Genomic DNA, 24,209 nt, shown 5'->3' on the forward strand with positions numbered 1-24,209 from the left:
CCCCTTGCAGCCCATTGTGGAGTGGGGAAAGGGTGTATCCGAACTGCAAACTTCTCGTTTTATCGGGTTGCTGGGATGGAGGGCGGTCTGCCCTTCCTACAAGTCTGTGGCTTCTGAGGTGACGGCAGAGTATTTTGGGGAATCTGCAGTCTCTGTCACAGGTGGACGGCCGTGCCTGCCAGCTTGAGTGGGAATTGATGACATTTGATGATGAAACGCTGTAGAAGCCTCCTGAAGAAGTTTGCTTTCTGTTCTCCAGTTAGCCTCTTGCCGTCAGAGAGCTCGAGGTGTTGAGTGCCAGACTGGGAGCTTGGTGCTGGGACTGCAGATGACTCTGCCTATCCGCAGAAGCGGTCTGAGCTTGATTAGAACCTTGCTTCTAAGTATTAGAGCCCCTGAGAGCATTCTGATACTGGTTTGCCCATTTTGCCAGTGAATTTGAAAGAACCAGTGTAGGCTGTGTCAGTGTTACCTCTCCTGAGCTATGAGGTGCCTGTTGTAAGGCATTTCCGAAGCAGAAAGGGGTGTGATGTTGGCTGTCACTTGATGGCATTGTCCACCTGGTACTGAGCTTTCAGCTTTCGCCCCCAGTCACACTCCTCAGCAGGTGGCTGAAGGTGTGCTTGCAGCACTGAAGGTGTACATCCTCATGGAGAGTTGAGTACAAGGTATATGAAGCATTCCACTATGATCATGGATCTTAAATGCTCAAGTCATCTTGATTCTGAAGTGGGCATGGTGAAGGTTGAACAGTTCCCTGTGCGTTCGGTAGATAACTCTATGCCAGTGAGGAGCTTGTTGGAGGTAAAGTGAAATATTGGATGGGGAAGATTATAAACATTTGAAAAAGCACAGTTGGTGGTGAGAAGTAAACCCAAGCAAGTACCCCTCCTGGTGAGCAAGATCCTGTCATACCCAACACCTTGTTTCACCAGAGACAAAAGTATAAGTTCCAAGGTCAAGCCATTGATATTTGTTAGACTACATGATCATCCTAGAAAGGAAATGCAAAGCTGCCTGCTTTACTCATACCACTGTGGAAGCTAACACTGCCACATCACCTCCATCATCTTCATTAATCTGACATCCCGAGCAGTCAGATCAACACACAAATGTCACTGCAGCAAGTTCAATTTCAAAAGAGTCAATGACTTCAAAAAGGAAATTCTGCTCAGTCTATGTTTTACAGCCAACCACACAATTCCTAATCAACAGGAAGCACAGAGCTGGATCAACCAGAAATCAAGTAGGAATCTCTTGATTTTTCTAACAGAAAATACTGAGGTTGATTTGATGAGAATAACCTGAAAACCAAATTTCATGAAGCTAACAAATCTAACAATGAATTTATGGACTGAAGGCATCATCAAAATTCAAGGAGTAGAATGCAGATCTACAGACACCCAAATGGCATACGGTGTATTGGCCTTCATCAACCGTGTCATTGGCCTTCATCGACCGTGTCATTGGCCTTCATCGACCGTGTCATTGGCCTTCATCATTCGTGTCACTGGCCTTCATTGACTGTGTCCTTGGCCTTCATCAGTCGTGTCATTGGCCTTCATCGACCGTGTCATTGGCCTTCATCATTCGTGTCATTGGCCTTCATCGACTGTGTCATTGGCCTTCATCGACCGTGTCATTGGCTTTCATCCGTGTCATTGGCCTTCATCAGTCGTGTCATTGGCCTTCATCGACCGTGTCATTGGCCTTCATCGACCGTGTCATTGGCCTTCATCAGTCGTGTCATTGGCCTTCATCGACCGTGTCATTGGCCTTCATCGATCGTGTCATTGGCCATCAGTCGTGTCATTGGCCTTCATCAACCGTGTCATTGGCCTTCATCGACCATGTCACTGGCCTTCATCAACCATGTCATTGGCCTTCATCAGTCGTGTCATTGGCCTTCATCAGTTGTGTCATTGGCCTTCAACAGTCGTGTCACTGGCCTTCATCAGTCGTGTCACTGGCCTTCATCAGTCGTGTCACTGGCCTTCATCAGTCGTGGGATTGAGTTTAGCAGCCGAGAGGTAATGTTGCAGCTATATAGGGCCCTCCCACTTGGAGTACTGTACTTAGTTCTGGTTGCCTCATGGACGTGGAAGCCATAGAAATGATGCAGCGAAGATTTACAAGGATGTTGCCTGGATTGGGGAGAATGCTTTATGAGAATAGGTTGAGTGAACTTGGCTTTTTCTCCTTGGAGCGACGGAGGATGAGAGGTGACCTGACAGAGGTGTATAAGATGATAAGAGGCATTGATAGTCAGAGGCTTTTACCCAAGGCTGAAATGGCTAGCACAAGAGGGCACAGTTTTAAGGTACTTGGAAGTAGGTACAGAGATGTCAGGGGTTAAGTTTTTTATGCAGAGTGGTGAGTGCTTGCAATGGGCTGCCAGGGACAGTGGTGGAGGCGGATACAATAGTGTCTTTTAAGAGACTCCTGGATAGGTACATGGAGCTCAGAAAAATAGAGGGCTATGGGTAAGCCTTGGTAATTTCTAAGGTAAGGACATGTTTGGCACAGCTTTGCGGGCCGAAGGGCCTGTATTGTGCTGTAGGTTTTCTATGTTTCTATGAATGCCAATATCCAAACTGAAAACATGTGACCTAATCATAGCATCCATCAAGACCAACTATGATCCAAATATCCAAGTATCCACCTCAGTGAAAGACTATAACAGAAGGGCTCTAATAACTTCAATAAAATAACTTTAACAAGATTGTGTCTTATGGATGCTAGCACTTAAACTACTCTTAAATCAACCAAACTATTAATAGTCCACAAATCTCGAACTTAGATCTCAGTTACCGTGTATAAACATTCCTCAGTCAGTCAGCCTGGCCCAAATATGCTTTCTCAAATTGACTGGCTGGATGGTTTTGTCCTCCAGCTGCAGCTCATCTTCCTCTGAGTGCAGTTCTACAGATCACTTTATGGCACTAATTCAGCAACTAAGGATGCTCACATCATACCAGCACAAACAGCAGTAGAAGCTACTCAGGACAAATGACAAAATCTAGCATGTGTGCCTTTATGTCCCTCCTCCCTGATTTCCAATCATCTGCCAAAATGTTATGGCAAAATGCCCAATTAATGGTCATATTAATCAAAAGTTGCAAAATTTGCCACTTATCAAAACTAAAATTCTCAGTGGGCAGAATTTTTTTGAATGTGATATGCGTGGTGTCACAATGTGTGGGTAAAATTGGAAAACCTAGAATGGCTCTTATTTTTTCCAAGCAGACATGCAGTTTTCTGACATCTCCATGTTTACACTTGATTTCTTTCAAAGTATTTGTGGGTGCGCTAATTATTTTATTGTTTCTTAACTTCACTGGTGTTAAACTGATAATGTAAATGAAGAGTTTGGGTCTTGCATCAAAAGTAATATCTAATAGGAAGTCCAAATTGAAAATGGACCTATTGAGAATTTTCACTACTAATTTTCAATCCTTTTATATTTTTGTAGAGGTTCAATTTTATTAGCAACTCTATTTTAACATATAATGTAATGATAAATATTTTACTTGCTCTTGGGCAGGGTGATAGAAGATCTGGTAACATTACTTACCACTGGAGTCACTGATTTTTTTAATTTCAGGTTGGAATGCAGGACGACAGAATATGTCTGGGCACTTTAAATTTAAAAATACAATTACAACCTTGACATGATAAAGAATTGTTGCATCGGACACCATAACAGCTAGGATCACCTGAAGGCCAGCCATTCATGGTTCAAAATTCAAAGTAAATTTATTATCTAAGTATGTAGTAAATGCCACCATACACCTCCTTGAGATTCATTTTCTTGCAGACATTCACAGTAGAAAGGGCAACTACAATAGTTGTTCCCACAACAACATGTCTATCCATTGCCTCTTCTAATGTCACTTTGAGGCCAGAAGCAGACTAGAGGGATGGCACCTCATATACCGCCTTGCTAGTCTCCAAACTTTCTCTAACTTCCAGTAACCACTACTCTGCCCCCCCCCCTGTTTTCCCTTTTACCACTGGCACTATCACTCCTCTTTCCTCTCCCCTATCCACTTGATTTGCCCATCACCCACACATTCCTCCCCCGGTTCCCCTCCTCACCTTAATTGATTAGGCCTCTGCCCTCTCCTATCAAATTCCACCTTTTTCAGCCCTTTGACACTTCCACCTATCACCACTCAGCTTCTTACAGATTTCTCATACTCCCCCTCCCTGACCTGCCTATCATTCTATTCTCACCAGGATAAACTATCACTCCATACTCTGACTCCACCTCTACTCCTTACCCCTTCATACTGGCTTTCTCCCCGCTTTCTTTCCAGTTCCAATGAGGGTCTCAACCTGAAATATTGATAAAGACTGTGTGACCAACTGACTTTTTCCAGCATTTTATGTATTGCTTCAGATTATCACCATCTGTAGTTTGTCTTGTGCCTCTTTTTGTTGAATTATGCATTTTGAGGAGAATACAGTAGCTTAGTTACAGTAACTGACCACTTAATAGGGTACACCTGCTCATTAATGTAAATATCTAATCAGCCAAACATCTGGCAGCAACCCAATGCATAAAAGCATGCAGACATGGTCAAAGGGTTCAGTTGTTATTCGGACCAAACATCAGAATGAGGAAGAATGTGATTGAAGTAACTTTGACTGTGGAATGGTTGTTAGTGCCAGATGGGATGGTTTGAGTATCTCAGAAAATGCTAATCTCCTGGGGTTTTTGTGCACAACAGCCTCTAGAGTTTACAGAGGATGATGTGAAAAACAAAACACATCTAGTGAGTGGCAGTTCTGTGGGTGAAAATGCCTTTTAAAGAGAGAGGTCAGAGGAGAATGGGCAGACTGACAAGCTGACAGGAATGTGACAGTAACACAGATAACCACATGTTACAACAGTGGTGTGCAGAAGAACATCTCTGAATGCACAACATGTTGAATCTTGTGTGGGCTGCAGCAACAGAAGACCACACCAGGTTCCATTCCTGTGCCTCATAAAGTGGTCACTGAATGTAAGTTACAGGACGAGTTTCCTGACATGAATATAAACCTTCCAATGGTAGTTGTAAAATTGAAAGTCATATTATTAAAGCTGGGGAGAGTTCTGCTCTTGGAAATGTATCTGCTTGAGTCACCAGAGAGGAACACAGTTTTCTCCACTTTGTAATTGTCAAAGTTAATTCTTCAACTTAAACGAGCAAAGTAAATTATTTGCATCACTTGGCTTTACGTGGAAGGTTTGCTATGCACAGATTAGCTGCTGAGCTCCCGACGTTGCAATATCAAAGATTCATCCTTGACTTTGGCTTTTTGATTTATTGCATAATCTAAGAGCTATGATCTCGAACAACACTCTGAGCAACACACCAGAATGTCAAATTGACCTTCTTTTGGTCTTGAAAAATAACAACCTTCTGATCTAGAGGCAAGCGTGCTACCACATGGTCCTGGTCTTATTTTATTTCAAATAAAGAATGGGAGATGAGCTGGGATTGGGGTTGGTGGGGGCAATAACGAATCCTTAAGCTGATTGACTGAAGAGGTCAGTTATCAGTTGCACTGTTACTACAGGTTTCTAATTGTGTATCAAGTATGATGCTTTGGTTTACCTCCCTAATTACTACAAGTTCCATGAAAAAAAAATCACCAATACTCTGTGAGAAACTAAACATACTGGATAGTTAATAGAATTTATTTTATTTTATTTAGAGAAACAGCGTGTAACAGGCCCTTCCGTTCCATAAATTCCAACTCAATATAGAATGCATTTCAACCCAAATATTTAAGGCATTGCTCTCTAGTCATCTTATATACTGAGTCTGCTGATCTATACCAGGCCACCAGACAAAGCTTTGAGCCAACGCTTTCATTTTGACCAAGCCGAGATGACTGGCAGTCAGCAATTTCATTTTGGCACAGGTAAAAATGGGGAAAATACAAGTTCCGCTGCACATTCCAGCCTTTTTGGGTTGCCATGTTGATCTAAGACAGTGCGGGGTCCTTTCTACTTTCCCTTTGCTTCATCTCTGTTATAATAGGGAGACTTTCAATTTGCATTATGGAGAATATGTCAAAAGGAGTGTCCTCTTTTGTAAGTTTTTCAGGTGTTACCTTTCGTAAGTTTTTCTGGTATTTCCTTTTCAAAGGGTTAACTGGAAAATCCATCAGCATTTCCATGATTAGTGCTCCTCTTGATTTTGATCATGTCATTGTGTCCTCCAAGAAACAGAGCCCATCTCTGCATTCGTGCTGCTGCTGTTAGTGGAACTCCCTTCTGTAGATTGAAAATGGACTGTAGTGGTTGATAATCAATAATGAGGGTAAACTCTCTCCCATACAAATACAGGTTGAAACATTTTACAACCCAAAGCAGACTCAAGGCCTCCCTGTCAATCTGTGCGTAATTTTTCTCTGCAGTGGTAAGGACACATGATGCAAAAGCTATGGGATGTTCACTTCCATCACTCATAACATGTGACTGCACCTATATCCTAAGGTGAGGTATCCACCACTGCTTGAATTTTCTCAGGACACTTGTGTAATACTTGTGAATCAATGACGTGACCACAGTTATTGATGCTTGGTTTAAAGAATTCACACTTGTTGTGTCATGCTCTGAGCCCATAATCTTCTATTCTTAACACTGTCTTGAGATTTTGTCATCCTTACCGATAACAATGATGTCATCCAGGTAACACTGAGTGCCTGGGCAGCCTTACACCACCCGGTCCATAATTTTCTGCTACAGTGCAGGTGCAGAAAATCCTCCATACGTAAGCCTATTACAGTGATAAAGCTTTTTGTGAGTGTTTATGATGAGAAACAGAATGGAGTCTTCTTCCATCTCCATCTCTAGGTAGGCCTCTGCTAAATCCACTTTGCTAAATTGTTTCCCTCCAGAAACATTTGAAAAGATATCCTCTATCCTGGTAGGAGAGTATTGATCTTTCAGTACTATGGCATCACTTCTTATTTCACTTTCAGTTGTCTCCATTGCAGGGAATGTGGCATGCAAATGGTGAAAGGATTTTCATTCCAGTGTTAAGTTTTGTATCTCCAGAAACTATCTGTCAGAAAGACCGGAACTGCGAATGGTAGATTACTTAGTTCCTTTTCTTTAGCAAGGTGCACAGATATGATGAGGTGGCATAATGACATGTGCATAAGACCCACAAGGCATGATATAAACAAAGAATGCTTAATCAAACAATATATTTACAATATTACTGAAATATTGAATACACTACAGTAATAGCGTTGCCCTAACCGCTATGCTACAATGGCACCCATTTGTTAATAATTCTAAATGTGTTACACTGAGCTAGTGTCACAAGCATGGTAAACATATAGCAAATTTACTGTTAAATTAATAAAGAGAAAACTAATCAATGTTTAAACATATAGAATTTGATTTCAGTACAATTGCTCATTTTCAAAACAGAATTCAGCACCAAATTCAAGGGGAATGTAACATCTGTTTTTTTTCGGGTCTTCATGTTATGTGTTATGAAAGCAACTAACAGAAAGCTTCAGTTAAACCAGTAGTTCAAAGTCCTCAAAAAAATTGTCTGATTCACTAAATTTATTAGTTACTTTTCCATTACAAGCAGCAAGTATTATTACTATTCTTTATGGAAATTTAGGTGAATTTGTTCTAGAATGGAGCATTTTAATAAATATAAATTATAATTTGGCATCCATAATTTAGCTGCAATCACAGTTGTTATGCAGTTTGAAAATAAATCCCAGAATTAAGTGACAAAGAATTTTGCATTTATTTATTGTTAGCACTAATTTTGGATGAACTGTACTTAAAAGGTAATGTTTTGTAAAGCAAAAGAAGTGATAATCGACTGAAAATAGGCAATTGAAATTTGATCTTTTTGAGAGAAATTTGAATTGTCACATTTGTGATGTAAATAATTTATAGTGCAGCACATGTGCATAAAAATTTATATGACATTAACTATCTCACTTTTTAAAGAGATTGTTTTAACTCTTTTTGATGACATGGTATTTAAAATGCATCTTCATCAACTTTATTTTTCTGCAGTTTCATTATAGCAATTCAAGTGTTAGAATAAACCTTTAAAAATCTTTATTAATCTTAAATTTTACCTTCATCAAAGAAATGCTACCAATGATTGCATGACTGGATTCAGTGACATTTTCAAATCTCGTAATTTAACTACTTGTCACAATGAGTTAGTTCCTGAGATCCAGATTCAGAGTCAGTGATGTTGCAGAGAAGTCATATAATCAACTTCCAGATTTGAGTCTTGCCTTCTTAGGTTTGCATTTAAAGTCATAAATGCACAGAACAGTTGACCACAGTCCATTCAGCCTTACTCTGCCAACAACTTATATACACTAAGGGCTATTTTCTAACTCGCTAATTCCTTCCCTAATTATACAGCCCACATCTCTGTTCAGATTGTTGCCTTAGTGTTAACCTGGGAAATAATCTGAGCTATTTACATCATTATTGCAACATTCATTATTAAGACAGTGGCCCTCAGTGTATAAATATATTTGCAAAATGTGAAATTAGTTTTACTTTAATAAAGTAAGTAACATATTTTTGACAAAGCCTTCCCAAAATCCAAGTTATTTGCCTCAAAATTTATCATATTCAGTTGGTGTAATTAGTTTTGACAAGTGTTCATTTTTAACTGATCTACAATAAATAATAAAGAAACAACAACACTTTGCCTTTCATGTTTCTGATAGTTTCTCGAGAACATGTTTTTTCCTCCTTGCAATATGCTTGTAGAACAAGGACCAACATGAGACACTACCGGTTATTACTCCTGTCCCTCTGCACTGAGTAATGTTTTTTTAATGAACAGAGCAGGGAGATAATGCTAAAAAGAGAACATAATTAATTCAAACTGATATGTACATTAGAAAAAAAATATTGGTTTTCTATTGATAATCCGACCATGAAAATGGATTTCTGATAAAAATTGAATTTAAAAAAAAAGCTTTTATAACTAATTGAGACCTTGGCAAAACATCAAATCAGATTAAAGACCATAAACAACTGGTCCACAGAAAATTACCTCACCTGCTATGGAGAAAGGTGAAAAACTGAAATGATAAAATAGTAATTATACTGTTACAAAATTACAAAACATATGTTTATATTCTCAGAGATTAAATGGTCACAGTCATCTTAATAAAAAGACTGGAGTTGACTTAACATGAACCATTTACCAAACAATCTGTTTTTTCCAAAAATAGGACACCTTTAAACTTAGTGTACGCCTCTAAGTGTGGGTTTGGCAACCAAGTGTAACAGATACAGAAGAAAGATGATTAAAAATACACCTACTAACATTCATAATAACTTGCCTGATACAAATTCTTTAAGACAATAGTGTAAAAATATATGAAATACTTTGAAAAAAACTAAAAAAGAATTCTTGAATAAACAGTTTTATCAATTGACATGCAATCTTATTAAATATAGAGTTTGCAGTTGCCCCTCTAACCATTCCTTGATCTCCATAAACATAAGCACAAAACTAACCCTGTTGCTCCCATCCAAACAAGTACAAAGGCTCCTGTTATCTCTGTGGTCATGTCTATACCAGTACTTGACCTGACGGATGCTCAGTTTTAGAACTCCCATATATGCTTTCAAATTCATCCATATCCCTCTCCAGGTCTGTCACTGTAATGTCCTCCATATTTATGTTCCTACCAGCAATCTTTGTTGTTCTGTTTCTGACCTCTCGTGCACATTTCATTAATAGTGCATTTTGAATTAACTAAATTATGGAATTTATATTCTAAACTTCTCCAACTACTCTGGGATTCTGCTTAATCTTTTTGACAACTCTTTGGTTAAGTATTGAAATATATTATATGATTTGGTATCAAATTCTATCTGATAATCTATGAAGCACTAAGGGACAATTTACTATGTCAAGAATGTTACGTAAATGAAAATTGGTGCTTTTCATTAGACAAAAAGTTATTCTGTTCAGAATTATAATTATTTAGTGTGTATTAGGAGAAAAATCAAAGACTTACCAACATAGAATCTATGGCCAGAAAGCACAGACTACCCCTACTTCCTCAGAAGTTCAGCATGTCCCCAATTTTTATCAATATATGATAGAATGTATCCTAACCAGATAAAGTTATGCACGACAACTGCTTTGTCTAACATAGCAAGGAATTGTGGAGAGCTGTGGACACAGCTCAGTACATCATGAAAACCAACCTCCCCTCCATTGACTCTGTCTGCATTTCCTGCTGCCTCAGGAACACAAGTAAAATCAATGACCCCTCACATCCTGGTTATTCTCCCCTCTTCCACCAGGCAGAAGAATGAAATCACACACAACATGGATTGAGGACAGCTTCTATCTAATCTGCTGTTATAAGACCTTTGATCTGACCTCAAGTATGATAAAGATGAACTCTTGATTCCTCAATTGACCATATCATGGGCCATACATCTTATTTTCCTACCTGCACCACAATGTTGCTCTAATTGCATTCTGTTATTGCTAATCCTTTTGTACAACTTCAATGTATTTACGTTTTGGAATGATTTGTGTGGGTGACATGCAAAGCGAAGTTTTACATTGTATCTTGGTATATATGACAATAACATATTCATTACCAATGATCAATTACTTGTTATCATTGGTTTCTTCCCTGCATCGGCACAATAACATAATCAAACAGACGTTATTAGTCATTAGTTTTCAGCAGTTGGCACCGAGATCTACATTTTGGCCAAAAGTTATTTACTTTGGTATCACCATGATGTGTATTCATACCTTGAACTAAAAACATACTTATATGTCAAATATTGATCAAAATGGTTTTACATTTCTTGATGAGAATACCAAGCAGGAAATAAGTTTAGCAAAGTTCACGACACATGCTGATGATAATAAACATGATTCTGATTCTGAGTTAGTAAATCATAGTTCAACATTTATAACAAAAAAATCTATAAATTTCACGTGCTCACTCAAGTGTTTCATCTGAATTTATTTGCTGGTCTTTCTCAACGCTGCACTCAATATTCTCCTCCGCCTTTGGTTTCAAGTTAATGATCACCTCAATTTGCTTTGTGAGTTGTACAGTGCTGTCTGTTGCTACTGATTCTTCATCATCTTTTTCATCATCAGTATTGGGTATTTCTGAAGCCTCCAACTTTGTCAGGTCATGCACTTCTACTTCCAAGGGTTCTGAGTTGTCTACTTTAAAACTTCCTGGAATGTTGCTTTCATACGAATCAGGCTGTTCACCTTTCATCCTGTCTGTAAATAGTCCATTTCTCTCTGAATGGGGTAAAGTCCTTGTCCCAGAGTTGAAGATAGAACATACACTTAATGAATGCGAAGATTGGCCTGATAGGACACATAAATGTTGCATTAATTGTCTTACAGTTAATACAGCAGAAGTTTTGAATAGATTTCAGTGTTAATTCTATGATACCTTGTGGATAACTGGACTCAGAAACAGGAGGAAAATGTCAATGTGTTTGATGATTGGACATGGCATCAAAGGTTACGGAGAGAAGGTCAGGAAGTAGGGCTAAGGAGGTGGGGAATAAAGGATCAGCCATGATTGAAAGGCAGAGCAAACTCGTTAGGCCAAATGGCTAATTCTGCTCCTATGTCTTATGTTGCATATTGTCCTGTCTTTGCCATGCATTCTCAAAAAGTACAGCTGGGAAGATAGCATCATTTTCATTTTGGGTCCAACATGGTAAAGCAGACAATGAGACAATAAATTGTCTAAGGCTTTTGTGATTTTCAGGGTCCAGAGGCAGGCATTTCCTCTATATGGATCTTTAGTCAGTTGCAAGGGTAAGACAAAATATAAGATTTATTACTATGTTCTGTTCACAAGTTCCAAATATTTATTGAGATTAATAAGGTCAGTCAGTCCATTAAATTTCACTTTGCATGACAATTAACTTATTGTAAACACAAGAGATTGAGGAACTCATCAGATCAGCCTCTATGGAAATGAATAAACAGTCAACATTTCAGGCTGAAACCCTTCATCAGGACTGGAAAGAAACAGGGAAGATGCCAGAATAAGAAGATGGGAAAGGAGAAGGACAAGCTAGAAGTTGATAGATGAATTATTAGCGGATGAGAGAAGTTGATGTTCATGCCATAATTTTGGGGCTAATTAGACGGAATATGAGATGTTGATCCTTCAACCTGAGAGCAGCCTCAGTGTGACAGAAGAAGAGACGGTGGACTGAACAGGAATGGGGATAGGAAACAAAATGGTTGGCTACCAGGAAATCCTGCTTTTTGCAGATGGAGAGGAGGTGCTTGACAAAGCAATCCTCCAGTCTACAATAGATCTCACCAATGCACAGGAGGCTGCATCAGGGCACTGGATAGAGGATCTCAGAAAATTCACAAGAGAAGTGTTGTCTCACCTGGAAGGACTGTTTGGAGGAGGTGAATGGGCAGGTGTTGCACATCACACAAAATGCTGGTGGAACGCAGCAGGCCAGGCAGCATCTATTGGAAGAGGTACAGTCGACATTTTGGGCCGAGACTCTTCGTCAGGACATCTGCTGCTTGCAGGCGTAAGTGCCGGGATGGAGTTTAGTGGGGAGGGATGAATGGACAAGACAGTCATGGAGGGAGCATTTCCTGCAGAAAGCAGGGAGTGATGGGCGGGGAGGTTAAGATGTGCTTGGTGATAATGGTGATTGAAGGTGACAGAATTTGCGGAGAATGATGTGTTGGATGTGGAAGCTCATCGCTGGCAGATGAGGACAAGAAACTCTTACCACTGTTAACATGGTGGGAAGATGAGGTAAGCACGGATGTCCAGGAAATGGAGAAGATACAGGAGAGGGCAGCATCAATGGTGGACGAAGGGAAATTTGTTCTTTGAAGAAGTAGGACTTCTCTGATGTCCCAGAAAGGAAAGCTTCAGCCTGGGAATAGAGGCCAAGGAACCGAGAAAAGGGAATGGCATTTTTACAGGAGACAGGGTGGGAAGAAGTATAGTAAAGAAAGCTGTGGGAATCAGTAGGTTTACAAAAAAATAACAGAGGACAGTTTGTCTCCAGAAATGGAGACAGATTGAGAAAGGGGAGAGAGGTGTCAGAAATGGACCAAGTGAATTTTAGGGCAGGGTGGAAGTTGGAGGCAAAGTTGATGAAATTGACAACCTCAGCATGGGTGCATGAAGCAGCACCAATGCAGTCATCAATGCAACACAGAAAGAGTTGGGGAGCATTACCAGGGAAGGCTTGGAACATGGACTGTTCCATGTAGCCAGTGAAAAGGCGGGCATAGTTGGGATCTATGCTAAACCTCAGGCTTGGAGAAAGTGATGAAGTTGACAACCAGTTCCGCTTGATGGAGAAGGGTGGTGTTGGAGGGGAACTGGTTGGGTCTGTTATCAAGAAAGAAGCAGAGAGCTTTAAAGCCTTCTTGATGGAGAATAGAAATGTATAGGGATTAAACATCCATGGTGAAAATGAGGGCCAGGGAATTGAAAATTGTTCAGGAGAGTGAGAGCATGCAAAGTATGGCGGATGTAGGTCGGGAGGGATTGAAACAAAGGGGATAAAATGGTGTTGAGGTATGCAGACACAAGTTCAGTAAGGCAGCAACAATGGGCCTACCCAGACAGTCAGGTTTGTGGATCTTGGGTTGGAGGTTGAAACAAGCAGTGTGAGGTAAGGGAACTATACGGTTATTAACTTAGTGTTCATTTACTTTGCCCTCTTTAATGTACAGCTGGCATGAAATTTAATTTGCAGTTCAAACTGATGAGACAGAAACAATTGAAAAATACATTTATTTTTGAATACCGGATTTTAAAATATTATTGGAATGCTAATTACAGGGAATGCAAATTGAGTGAGTTAAAACCAGTGGTCTGGGTGGCAGCAGGCCCTCTAGTGGCATAGAGAGGAAGTCCTGCCCCAAAATTGTCCTGAAAGCTTTGACAACTGTGGACTTTTTAAAGCATATTTTAAGTATCTCTGACTTCCAAAGACATTTAAAAACTGTTAATATTGAAGGTAATATTACAAGCATTATTTTGTAAACACATAAATAATTAGAAACTTGAGTGAGATAATTATGAAAAATGTAACTTACCTTCCCTTTGACTCCTAATCTTCTGAAGATTTGATTGATTGTGTTTCACCGAAGTAAAGCTGTTCACTTTGTTGCGTCCTAAGGGATATTAAGGTAGTATAATGAAAAGAGGTAAGCAATTATATTCCATCACAGGAATACCCTGTATGATGGCACACTTAGTTTTTACTCAATAAAAGATTGTGGAAACAATGAAAAATGAACAATAACAATTATGCTCTATGTTTTAAATGGACTTACTCATTACTTAGTTTAAATTTCTACTTCTTAATGATGTAATTTTCTAATCATTCCTCGAGGGGCTCCACTGACATTCATATTCGAGTGCATTAATGTCTGTGAGCTTCTGAGTTGTTTGAAATTCAAATGGGTACTAAGTTCCTCCATCAAATGAGTGGCCTCAGCAGATTCTGTTGCAGACATAACTACATACCAGAGAATTGATAATGTGGAATAAATTGGCATTTTCTCACTCAAAAGTATACAACGAGGATGTGGAAAATCTCAGGGTTATCTATAATGAGGTTAGAATTGCAACACAACTAGTTTAAATCTGAAGGGTACTGCAGGCAATTCTGAGTACCATACCTCAAGTAAACTATAATACTGGCCTTGGAAAATGATATTTCACCAAAACCAACACCTTAACTTAAGAATATTTAATAGGGCTGTTCAATGAATGAATAAAGGACCCGCAAAGTCCATTGAGGAAACATTTTTTGATAAATTAGGTTACTTTGTAGTAGTAATGAGAACTGTTTATATTTATTATCAAGCCTTATGAAGGTTCGTAATTACTCCACTTTGGAATTTGGAGTTCATTACTAACCCTGTTGGAGCATAGCTGCCCATGGAAATCTAACTTGACCACCTGCTCCAATCCAAGATGGTTTGACCTCCCATAAACAACTGAGCTAGATCTTGAGCTTGCATTTTAATATTTAGTTGTTGTGCCTTTCCCTTTATTGACTTTGTGCAAAGTGATCACCGTAATCTTGACCTGAACTTTCAGCATCAAACTAGTTCCACTAGTTATGTGAACTCTGAGGTGGGGCACACTCAGGAGTCAGTGTGGAAAGAAAGGGGGTTGTGGTGGTAGGGAGAGGAGGAGGGTGCAAGTCTGTCTGAGTCCTAGTGAAATGAACGACTCTGACTGACTGACTGTGGAAACCCACATTCTAATTTCAACACTATTATCTGTCAAGGTGAATAACTTGAAAAATTGTCTGTATAACTACATTAATGAAACAGTCAATAACCTTCAGGTGGATTTATTGTTTTAATGTTAGCAACTATTTCAAGGTTACAGAGACAAAAAATACTACAATATCCACAGGAAAAAAATTATAATTCCAAAACATTTTGTACCACAGTAATCACAGGCAGTTTCAACCAAAATATAGATTAAAAATTCAAATCTGGTAATAGTAATCTCGAGTTTACAGTATTTGGGACACTTTCTTAAAAGAATATATTTAGTAACCAGCCAGGAAATTATGTTACATCAGGTTTTGTGGAATAAAATGGATTTTAAAAAAATGATGCTTTAGTGAAGGATCTTATGGTGAACAGTGATCATAACATAACAAAATTTCACCTTCCATATGAGAGGGACAAATTTTTGTTTGAAACTAAAATTTTAAGCTGATGTAATAACATTATAAAAGATAACAAGGCAGTGCTGGCTGAAAGGTAAAACAACAGATAAGCAGAGCTGAACATATAAGGAAATGCAGTGGATTATAATTCTTAACAAATTTATTTTTGATTGAGAATAAATATTCTGGTAAAGATAATCAATTCATGGCTAATTAAAGCAGTCAAGAGTTGTACTAAATGGAAAGAGAAGAGATGCAATGTGAATGCTACAGAATATAAGCAAAAGCAGGACTTGGCTTTTTGCATCTTATAACTGCTCTTCATTAATTTAGATCATGACCGATCTTTCAGCACACTGAATTCATGGATGAACTTCATATTGCCTTTGCTCCTTTCTCTAGTCGATTTCATTTAAACATCGATGGTAGACAAGAAGACTAGAAAATAGCAAAGGTGAAACAAATAAAAATGGAAAAAATCTAAAGTAAATAGACAAAATCTATAAAAAAATAAATATTAAATCTTCCTATAATTATTTGAGAAGGAAGAAAGTAGATATAGTGACTATTGGTCCCCACCAGAGAATGATACTAAGATTTAATAAAGAAAAAGAAAAAAAATTGCAGAGACTTTGAACAAATATTTAACATTTAGAGTCTTATAGAAGATATCAAAACCATGCCATAAGAGTAGAAATTAAGAGGGCCAACAAATGGAAGAAACTTAATACAGGTAATATCACTACTAGTGAAGTTCTAGGTAAGCTGAAGGAACCAAAAGTTGACAAGTACCCCTTTTCTCACTGTTACCATCAGGTAGGAGGTACAAAGGCCTGAAGGCACACACTCAGCAATTCAGGAACAGCGAATTCCCCTCTGCCATCCGATTCCCAAATGGACTTTGAACCCATGAACACTACCGCACTTTCTTAATATATACTATTTCTGTTTTTGCATGATTTTTAATCCATTCAAAATACATATACTGTAATTGATTTATTTATTTATTATTAGTTTTTTCTTCTTGTATATTATGTATTGCATTGAACTGCTGTTGCTAAATTAAAAAATTTCACAACACATGCCAGTGATAATAAACCTGATTCTGATTCTGATTCTGACATGCAAGTTAACCTTTATGGAATACAGCATTAAGATTCCCACGTCCCTTTGCACCTCTGATTTCTGAATTTGCTCAACGTTTTCAAAATAATCTACAGCTTCTACCAAAATGCAAGATCATTCACTTCCCTGCAGAGAATGATACTAAGATTTAATAAAGAAAAAGAAAAAAAATTGCAGAGACTTTGAACAAATATTTAACATTTAGAGTCTTATAGAAGATATCAAAACCATGCCATGGAACTCCATTTTCCTTAATACTACCTTCCCACAACTCCACAGGTTTAATAACCTTTATGCTGATGTGTATGAATTTTCACATATTGTTATAATCTGTATTTCAGTGAAAGGAAAGCCTTCCTGCAAGGAATACTGTAGGGAGGGGATTTCTGTTGGAGGCTGCAAAGTATTCTGGTCATCTCCCATGTTGATGGGTCTATGCGTGATCCAAGAAAATATCTCCTTAGATGAATGTAACTGCATGGCTAATAATATAGGGTCAGAACAAATGTCCACAGTTAGATCCTTAGGACATGTTAATGTCTGCAGGTCTTGATGGACCTGAAAAAAAATGTTTTTTTAAGCCATAAGTCACTATTTAACTTGGTGGCCTGCAATAAGAAAATACATGTAACAAAAAAAATCTTTCTCCTGAAACCAATCCGGTCTAGGAAATTGAACATTGAACATAAATAGAAAGTTTGAAATGGGTAACAGACAGAACTCCTAGATGAGCCTTATTGATGGACTTAGTACTGTCAGTGAAAGGATTCACATTAAAAAGAGTACATACATATAAAACATTCTACACAACAGGTGGGTCTATGTGTGTATTGCAGGCATAGTATGAAAGTAATTCTAATTAATGAGCAGGAAAAAGTTTCATGCACACTGAATTGCTCCTTCAATGTTGCCTCCTTCAACTTTGTACTCTAGAACCTCCACACAGACAAAACTCTTCACTTTCCCCTAGCTAACAGTCTCTATGACTGTGCTATTTTGCTTCTCATTTCTCTATGGATGCTGTAGGGAAGTCCTTCAAGCAAACTTTGAAGTTCAAAGTAAAATTTATGATTAGAGTACATACATGTCACCACATACAACCCTGAGATTCTTTTTCTTTGGGCATATTTCGCAAATCTATAGAACAGTAATTGTAAACAGAATCAATGGACAACAAACTCAAAGGCATTGGTGGTCCCCTACCAGGCCATAGTGCAGCCCAACAGCACACTTTCCACCATTTCTAATGTTTTTGATGTCATGCCTAATCCCTGCAGACTCCTGAGGAAGTAAAGGTGCGGTTGTGCTTTCTTTGCAATTATATTTAAATGATGGGTCCAGGACAAGTCTTCTGAGATAGTAACACCAGGATTTTAAAGTTATTGATGATCTCCAACGCTGATCCTCCAATAATTACTAGCTTATAGACCTCTGGTTTCCCTCTCCTGAAGTCTACAATCAGTTCCTTGGTCTTATTGACTGAGAGGTTGTTCTTATTACACCACTCAGTCAAATTTTCAGACTGCCTTTGATACAGCCCACAACCGTGGTGTCATCAGCAAACTTGTATATGATGTTGGAGCTGTACTTAGCCACAGTCATGGGTGTAAAGCGAGTAGAGCAGGGTCTAAGCACACATCCCTGTGTGCTCCTGTGCTGACAGAGATTGTGGAAGAGATGTTTTTGCCAATCCAAACTGACTGGGATCTTCAAGTGAAGAAATCCAGGATCCAACTGCACAAGGGGTATTGTGGCCCAGGCCTTGAAGTTTACTGATTAGTTTTGAGGGGGTGATGGTATGAAATGCTGAGCTGTAATTGATAAAGAGTATCCTGATGTATGTATCTTTGCTGTCCAGATGTTCCAGGGTTGTGTGAAGAGCTAATGAGATGGCATCTGCTGTAAACCTGTTGCTTCGGTATCCAAGTTGACAGACAGGAGCTGACATGCTTCAACACTAGCCTCTCAAATCACTTCATCATTGTGGATGTGAATGCTACTGAGCAATAGTCATTGAGACAAGATGCCACACTTCTCTTGGGCACTGTTATGACTGAAGCCTGATTGAAGCAGGTGGGTACCACACATTGCTGGAGCGAGAGGCTGAAGATATACACCAGCCAGTTAGTCAGCACAGGGGAGATGCCTGGGGAGATATCAGACTTTGCAATCATTTTTCAATTCTTTGGCTAAAATTGTTCTCCTTTGACAGCCCAAAATGAATTTCAAGGTCATCTCCAAGATATGGGATTTATTCTTCTAAGACTGATGCTTTAGGAAATAGTCCCGATGTTAAATAATGATGTTTCCGATAAGCCAAGTGAAGACTACTGGCGATACTGCAATTAAATATGAAATAAAGCCAGGGCATTGGGGATGCAAACGGACCAGCAGAGATCGGTAAGCCTACAAAAACAATCTTGTCAATAAAGGAAATTAAAAATAATTAATTAAGCCATTTAGTAGCCTTCATATTTTTTGATCTTAATTGAACTGCACAAATGATGAGGCATAGAAATATAAAGGAGAGGTACGTGGCTCTCCACCTCCCCTGTATTCCTGCAGATTGCTTCCTAGCTGTGAGCCATGGTGGGAAGTGGATCAATCCATAAATAGTACATAGTTTTAATAATTGAAGCTTGTAAAATCCCTGGATTTAGTTGACAGCTGCATCTTTTAAATAATGTACACATTTCTGATTAGTGTTTCAAGTCAATGTTATAGCTATTCAAGAGATGACACAGTATCTGTGTATAATTCACAATGACCTTTCTTTGTGTTTGGGCTTCAACCAGTCACTGTCGGTGAAACCTGGGCTTGCAGGTGCACTCCCGGTGGTACTATTGTTGCAGTGGTGACTCATCTGAGTACATATCACAGTAAATTAAATGGCAATAGTCTCCAGCTGTTTCTCTCAGAAAGTGCACTTAAAATGTTAATAAGACAGGTGCTTACCCTTTATTTCAGGGTGAGTGTTCAAGAATGATTAGAAATTGAATGATTTGAGACCTGTGTGAAGTCTATTGCCAGATAAACAACTAGGAAATATTGCAGCTGCCAATACTCTCTGTTCAACTGAAAAGGAGCTTTATAAATATTTCTAACTATCACAATGTTCCCAATTAACATTACTCCATCTGTTTAACAAATTTTCACTTTAGTTTCTCAAATAAATGTTCTCGTTTATCCTCAAAATTCACCCAAGCAGAAAGAATTTCAGGCCGATAAAAGACAGAAGCCAGAAACAGCCCCATCAATAATCTTCCGCTATTGCTGGTTCCAAGGATTACATGTTACAGCAGATGCATGCAAAGATCCCAGTAATAAGCAAGGCTATCTGCACACAGTGTGGAGGGCAGCTTCTAGATCAGTAATAGGAAGAGAGTAGAAGACTGTACCTGTCTGGAATTTGCTATGTAGAGACAGAAAGAGTAGCCATTCTATGGCTGTGCTTGCAGGAGTTGGATATGGAGATTGGTATTTCGAAAATGCATTCTAAGCTGTTGCTACGGTACTCTTTCTTACTCCCTTCTCCTCTAATACACCCCCATCCCCTTCCTTTCTCATCACCCTCCCTCTCTCCCTTCCATCTGGTGACACATTAACTTTTGCACTAAACTTGAATGCTCTTAATACAATTGGTACAGGGTTAGGCCATTCAGCTGCTACTGTGCCATAACCCAGTATAAAGGAGGCCATGATGAAAGATTTGTGGCATCTTCTAACCATGAAGAGACATGTTCATTTAAAGTAGGATCCCCCGAACATACTGCTTATCTGCTCAAAGGAAACTGGGACAACTCTTTTTCCCTTATTAGGGAGAGAGAGAAAGAGAGAGAGACTGTGGTATGTCGAATTACCGGGTGAACGAGTAGTTTTTGGGGTGCTGCAAGTCTGTGTCTTTATTGATGCTTTACTGCACACTTGAGTGTTTGTTGGAGGGTGCCAATACTTTTTACTGGTGGGGGAAGAGGAGGGTCATTGCCTTGCTGCTGCTTATGCATGGGAGGGGGGAGCTGGAGGGCTCCGGGGTTCTAAAAATTAACTGTCATTCATTCTTTGGGGAACTCCTCTGTTTTTATGGATGTTTGTGAAGAAAAAGAATTTCAGGATGTATATTGTATACATTCCTCTGACATTAAATGTACCTCCTGAAACCTATTGAGGTGCAGATAATTATGGGGAAGTGGCAAGAAGGAAATAAGATTGGTAGAGGTAAGAGGCGAGAGAGATCAATTGACTCTGACTATTTTTACTCCCAGAATCCCCACTTCTATCTGTTCCAGAGTCTAGCAGTAAAATAGCCATTGATCTTATGCCCAAATAATCAGATACTCACTTGTTGAATTCCGTAAGGCACAGGCAAGATGTACTGCATTATTAATCAATTTGCAAACAAATCAATTGCACAAAGTCAGATTCAGCTGAACAACTACAGAATCCAGTTACTGAACTACCTCCGCCTACAGAACACCAAATTGCATAGAATTCTAGCTGAAAGTATTGTTCCTGGCTTTGTTTTTTAAATTCAGTGCTCTGACATTGAATCTATACATATATTCAATTCTAGTACTAACACGACAGTGGAATCCTATGAGAATAAACAAACGTAACCTTTACTTAGTTGTTAGGAAACTGGTGAAAACCAAGCAACAACAGAATGAATACCTGAAATTTATCAATGATCACTTAACTCCCCAATACGTTATTAATGCAGTGACTTACTTCCAAAAAATGCAGCAACATATATTACTGTGTCTAATAAACTAGAAAAATATACATACCACTGAGTACAACTCCCTGTATCCCTTAAAGTAAGCTCTTTGGATATGCTACAACAATGTCCTTTCAATTAGTAAAATCTCAAAGCAAGACTGCCTAATTCTATAATGAATAATTTTTTTTTGTTTTATCTATGTGGGATCCTTCACACTTCAAATTGCCAATGAACTATTTCTGACCTGTGGTACCAGGTGTACTGTAGGACGTGTATCAGCCATTTTGCACACAGCAAACTCCCACAATGAGCAATTATTCATTATTCAGGATATATGTGAGACTTCACAGATAATATGCTACTTTCTTGCAAAATAGTGCCATGGTACCATTTGCATGTGTGTGAGAAAACGAACAAGATGGCAGTTTATCATCCTATTTGAATGACTGCATCTTCAATAGTAATAGGCTGAAATAATATTGTGCTCTTTGAAATTATGCTATTCTGTGTGAATTTGCCCTTCACCAAAAGCAGGATCAATTGGATGGCTCTTCAAAAGACCTGATGGGAAAAGTTGCTGTTTTGTTATTCTTAAATCTGAGTCAACTGCCTTGGGTGCATAAATGCATGTTCTTGATTGCTTTCTAGGTCACTTGATACTGAGCCAGCCTCAACATAGGAGACACAGCAGACACCTGTTCACCACTGGCAGCACTACAGTGAAGACTAAATTTCAAACTGAACATTGGTTTCCGTCAACAGGATTGGTCAGGCTGGCTGACCAAGAATTACACTCTACTTTTAGAGCAGACAAAATCAGGGAGAGATTCTGGCCCAGCAAGCACACACTACCCAATTACACCCATGTGGTCAATTAATTTATGAACCCGCACATCATTGAAATGTGTGAGGAAACCAGAGCACCAGGAGGAAACCAACACAGTCATAGGCAGAGAACATATAAACTCCTTACAGACAGTGGTGGAATTAAACCTGGGTCACTGGCATTGCTCACCACTAATAGGTTAATTTACATCTTTATTTATGTGATTGTGCTCAAAAGGTTATTCCGATTTGATTGAGTGACATTAATCTATATCTTAATTTAACAACACTGGACCAAGTTAGTGCTGAATCAAACCTAAGTATATCTATTGTTAGCCACTGGAAAAGTAATTGTGCATAAGACCAACACGGTAAGATTGGTTGGTCCCATTCTGCATTCTTACTTTTGGATTTCTGTGGTTCATGTCCGATGTAATATCTGGTTACTTTTTTTATTGTTTGTGTGACTCATTCTTTTTTGACACATTGGGTGTTTCCTCCCACATTTCGAAGATAATAAGTTTACTTTGAACTTTGACTATTTGGCAGTGGAGGTCAGCAGCCATGCAAAGGCATGTGAGGCACATGATCTTAGTTCAGGCTGTATGACACATTCACTTGAAAGGGAATTTTTTTTTTGTTTATGTGGGTTTAATTTAATGACTTGAATTAACTTAACTTAATTGAAGTGTACTTAGCTGATATTTTATTTGAAAGCATCATAATTGTTCATTTCATTTTTAATGGTTTTTTCATTACTTGCATTGAAAAAACCTTTGATGCATGACAAGGCTGGGGGTGGGGCTATGCCATCTGTTAAACAGATCTAATGGAGTTTCATAAGCAGCACTTCCTCTACTCTACTCATGCCATTGATTAAGACCCCATTGCCACTCACCAACTCGCTGCACAGCTCCACATCCATCTGGGCCAGCAGCAATGACCCAGCAGAATTGGAAAACATCAGTTCTGGGGAATGGAAAATGCAGGTACAATTGCAGACAACAAGCCCCACTCAGGAAAATCTTAGACATCACCTCCACACATCATATCCATGAACTGCCTTTGTTCTCTATTCATTTCCTTCAGTGTACACACAGTTTGGTAGAAAATCTTCTCCATTCATACCAGGTACTAATGGACTTCCTTTGTTGTTTCTTGAAGGAATTGAAGTTTGTCTGAATCCCTGTTACTTGTCTGATGATGATATTTTACGTGGCATTTTATTGTAATTCCTAATGCTCTTCCAGAGTTCTTATTTCAGTTGTAACTAACTTGTTTTCACATAGTGAGGTTAAGGCCCAGGTCAGACATTGGCAGTAAAGTGCTTGCCCAACACTTTTCTTGGTGCTTATAGTTTGGTTCCATTTGGATGATTAGTTGGCTTTAACTTTGTGTCTCTGACTTGCAAAGCCATTACTGCTTTTCTTCAAAGTGATGCAGTGGATTCTGTTGTGTATTTAATATTTACAATATTACTTAAATTCTACTGAAATATTAAATACACAACACTACTCCCTGTGTAGCTGGAAACTCCAAATCAATATAGAATGCATCTCAACTTACATACAGTACACTATATAATACAACTACCATATAGACATCCACAGCATAGTAAATTTTCACATTCTCCCATTCAGGCCTAAAGATTTAATCTTCACGAAAGATTTCTTATCTTGTGAGATTATGTCTTTCCTGACAAGCGGGAGGGGGATCACTGCTTGGCAGGTGAGACTTGTGGCTGTGAAGCAACCTCAGGTTCTGGGGCCTCCTCCATGGTGGTTGTAGGAGTTGACTCTGGGACTGCAGGAAGTAGTTCTGACGGTCTGGACA

General features: G+C 38.8%; 1 protein-coding gene across 5 annotated transcripts in view; it reads right to left on the reverse strand.

Moving 5' to 3' along the window:
• Positions 1–7,933: 7,933 nt before the first annotated feature.
• Positions 7,934–24,209, reverse strand: part of LOC140202214 (uncharacterized) — a 245,481-nt gene continuing 229,205 nt past the window's right edge. For all 5 annotated transcript variants that reach the window (XM_072267081.1, XM_072267080.1, XM_072267082.1 and 2 more), the window contains 2 exons: positions 14,112–14,189; positions 7,934–11,372 (listed from right to left, as the gene is read on the reverse strand). In XM_072267081.1, coding sequence (XP_072123182.1) covers positions 10,987–11,372; positions 14,112–14,189 — 464 coding nt within the window. In that variant the 3' untranslated portion in view covers positions 7,934–10,986. The remainder of the gene's footprint in view (positions 11,373–14,111; positions 14,190–24,209) is intronic.

This window comes from Mobula birostris, chromosome 8, assembly GCF_030028105.1.
Source record: "Mobula birostris isolate sMobBir1 chromosome 8, sMobBir1.hap1, whole genome shotgun sequence".
In the NCBI taxonomy this organism is placed as follows: Eukaryota; Metazoa; Chordata; class Chondrichthyes; order Myliobatiformes; family Myliobatidae; genus Mobula; species Mobula birostris.